At 54.3% G+C, this 3,111-nt stretch overlaps 1 protein-coding gene across 4 annotated transcripts in view; it reads left to right on the forward strand.

The window, feature by feature from the left end:
• The first annotated feature begins 43 nt into the window (after nucleotides 1–43).
• LOC113207744 (visual system homeobox 2-like) overlaps nucleotides 44–3,111 on the forward strand; it is an 82,456-nt gene continuing 79,388 nt past the window's right edge. For all 4 annotated transcript variants that reach the window (XM_052271988.1, XM_026424421.2, XM_052271976.1 and 1 more), the window contains exon 1: nucleotides 44–744. In XM_052271988.1, coding sequence (XP_052127948.1) covers nucleotides 210–744 — 535 coding nt within the window. In that variant the 5' untranslated portion in view covers nucleotides 44–209. The remainder of the gene's footprint in view (nucleotides 745–3,111) is intronic.

Genomic DNA, 3,111 nt, shown 5'->3' on the forward strand with positions numbered 1-3,111 from the left:
GGCGGGGCGGGCCGGCGGAGCGCTCTGTTAGTCCGTCGACAACCCCGAGAGAGAACGCACGCCGGGCTGCTGCGCCACGCTGCGCCCCGCCGCGCGCCACGCTCCCGCCGACTTGCGCGCGTGCTGTGAGAGTGAGCGAGAGAGTGAGTGAGAGCAAGTGAGTGCAGTGCCGCCGTGGTGTTTACAGTGAGAGCAACCATGAGGATGACATGAAGACGCTGAGCGCGCCGAGCGGCCGCGGCGTCGGCGTGCACGTGCTGGGGCTGGCGCCGAGGCCCGGGCTGGGGGCGCCGCTGGGGCCGCCCGGCCTCGGGCCGCACGGCCCGCACGGGCTGGGGCCGGGCCTGGGGCCGCCGAGCAGCATGCCGCAACGGTCGCCGTTCGCCATCCAGGAGCTGCTGGGGCTCTCGGACCCGGAGGGCCCGCCGAGGAGCCCGTCGGGCGCCGGGGCCGTGTCGCCCGTGACCCCCGGCGGGCCCGGGGCGCCGCTCAGGGGCCCAGGACACGGGCCGCCCCACGGCCCGCACGGCCCCGCGCCCCCGAGCTCCTTCCCCTCGCACATGGCGCACGCCGCCCACCACCACATGTCTGTCGCCGGCCACATGTCCAGGATGGCCTACCTGAACGCGCAGGCCGCGGTGGCCGCCGCCTTCCTCCCCCACAACATCAACATGGCCCACGGGACCATGGCCGCCAACTCCATGGGGCTGCACCACCGAGCGGGACTCGAGCAGGCGCCCCCAGGTGAGCGACAGGCTGCGGTGCACCTGCCAGTGTGACAGCACGCATCCAACACGCCTGAAACAAGCATCTCAAACAACCCCTCATCCCGAACCGCATGTTTAAATCGTTAATTTGCATGCCGAGGTATAACGTTATTCTTCGTTATTGATGCACATGCCAACCGTTTGCTTAGGTTTACCTGGCTCTATAATGATTCCGAGTCTGTCATGAGTGACAGGCTTCTTAGTTTCGAAGACACTTTATGAAGAGTTAGTTGCCGCCTAGTCAGTATGGACGGGGGCGGACGGGGGTCAGTGTTCTTTGAGCGAGCGATAGGGTCTCTCACTTCCCTCATTTGCATAATGTGCTCACAGTCCGGCTCCTGGCCGCTGCGCGTCGCTCTCGTTTCCGTCACTTCCACCTCGTCGCACCCGTCAACGCCTTGGCTTCGATGTGCGTTTAAATCGCCGCGCCAACCAAGTCGGATGGTGATTGGGACGGCGCTCTTGTATTTCTATGCATTTCTCTCAATCGGAACCAGAAAATCACACGGTACTGATTTTCAGAGAACGTCTGGAAGTGCCGGGGTGTGTTTCAGATTTAAGTTATCTAAATTTGTTACCGAATGGACATATAACAAACGTGTTTTTCATAACTTCAATGAAACTATGTAAAATTGCGTCTCTGCCCTTTCGATAACGTTGAGATTTAGCTCCTTTGTATTATGCAAATACGTCATTGATGAAACTCTTTAAATATACGTTCACTTAATTATTGTACTTGGAACAGCATTGTTTGCAACAAATAAAAAGAAGATGAACGATACTGAAATTTTCTGTTCGCTTTTAGATTTTGTGTCTTTAATATCCGTCGTATATATGTCATATCACGGAAGTGTTTCGAACCGTTTCTAGGCCCTCTCTGCGCATGTTTATTTTTGCGCTTTAGTTTCGCGGCAATGTGAGCTGTCCCGCGCCTCGCGCAGCGCAAATCCTGAGCGGCGGCTGGCGGGCGCCGCAGGGGGAGGCGCCGCCAGACCGCACCACGCGCCCGCGGTGCGGAGCGGAACGCGCCAGCTCACTGGCACTCTAACATTTGGCAAATTGGTGCTGCATTAATATTCTAGTCCACGAGAGTATTCTTTTGGAGACTCCCTGATCATCGTATGTGTCTCAGTCATCATTATAGTCACCTGTAGTTAATGAAAAATTGTTTCCTGTCTTCTCATCTTAATGAAATGCATCGGATTTTGGTTGTTTTGCGTAGATTGTGTAACTATTTGTTTACATTTTGGTAGCACATTAGAAAAAATGTAATTGCTATATAGCAATGGATTAACGCGAAACTTCATTCAAAAGGCATGCAGCTTAGATAAATGTTTGTTAATATGTACAAATTAAAAAGTACCAAGAACGGAATGGACGGAAAGAAAAACACAAGCTTTGCAACATTTCCTCGAGTTTATCTGTCGCGCACATTATTTGCTTGCGGCTCGACTGTTTTCTGTAATTTTTGGGAGAGACGTTATTGTGAACGTGATAATGGTTTCGAGAAATGGGGGTGGGTGGCGCGGGTCGCGGGAGGCGCGGCGAGGCAAAGCGCGGGAAGGAATTAATTAAGCACTTAGAAAACTTAACACACAGAAACAGGCGCGGCGGCGCGGGCCCAACTAGCGGCACAAAGATAACGAGCAGCGCGAGGGAAACTGTTTGGCCGAAGGCTGAGCCCGCCAGAGTGGCGGTGTGTCTAGTTAGTGACCACACTGCTGCACACGCCAAATCAAAGTATTCAACGTACAGTATGTTTTTAAATTCAATTCGTTGCTTGATAAAAAAAACGCAGAATAGAGCTTGCTCAATTTAGAGCACAATGCACCTGCTTGCGATGTTAAATGAAAATTCCCCCTTTATTTTCAAATGTAAAAGCAAGATACGGGGTAAACGTGAATTTTTCTGTATAGTATGCACGTTATGTATGTGCAACATAGCAGGAGTAGTGCGACCCCTCCCTGTAGTGGTGCGGGCTTTGCAAGGGTCCCTGGTCGGTCGGTCTCTCTCTCTCTCTCTCTCTCTCTCTCTCTCTCTCTCTCTCTGACACACACACACAGACTCACACCACATACACAGGGGGTGGTGAAAGGCTATTTGACGTGGAGAGAGGGGTGTGCGCGGGAAGTGGGAAGGGGTGGGGGTTGCGTGGCCGTCCGCCTGCTGGCTGTGTAGAGACGGGGTAGGTGAGGGGGTCAGAGAGGCTGCTGCTCTGTCGGTCTCTCTCTCTCTCTCTCTCTCTCTATGGCTGGTGACTGACGAAATAAGCTGCCTCGTGAAGCAGATGGAAATCAAATTCGGAAATTGGCAGGCTGCCCCTTCGGCGCCCCCCTGCGTGATG

The sequence above is a fragment of the Frankliniella occidentalis genome, unplaced genomic scaffold (assembly GCF_000697945.3).
Source record: "Frankliniella occidentalis isolate FOCC.00 unplaced genomic scaffold, Focc_3.1 Scaffold6, whole genome shotgun sequence".
NCBI classification, from domain to species: Eukaryota; Metazoa; Arthropoda; class Insecta; order Thysanoptera; family Thripidae; genus Frankliniella; species Frankliniella occidentalis.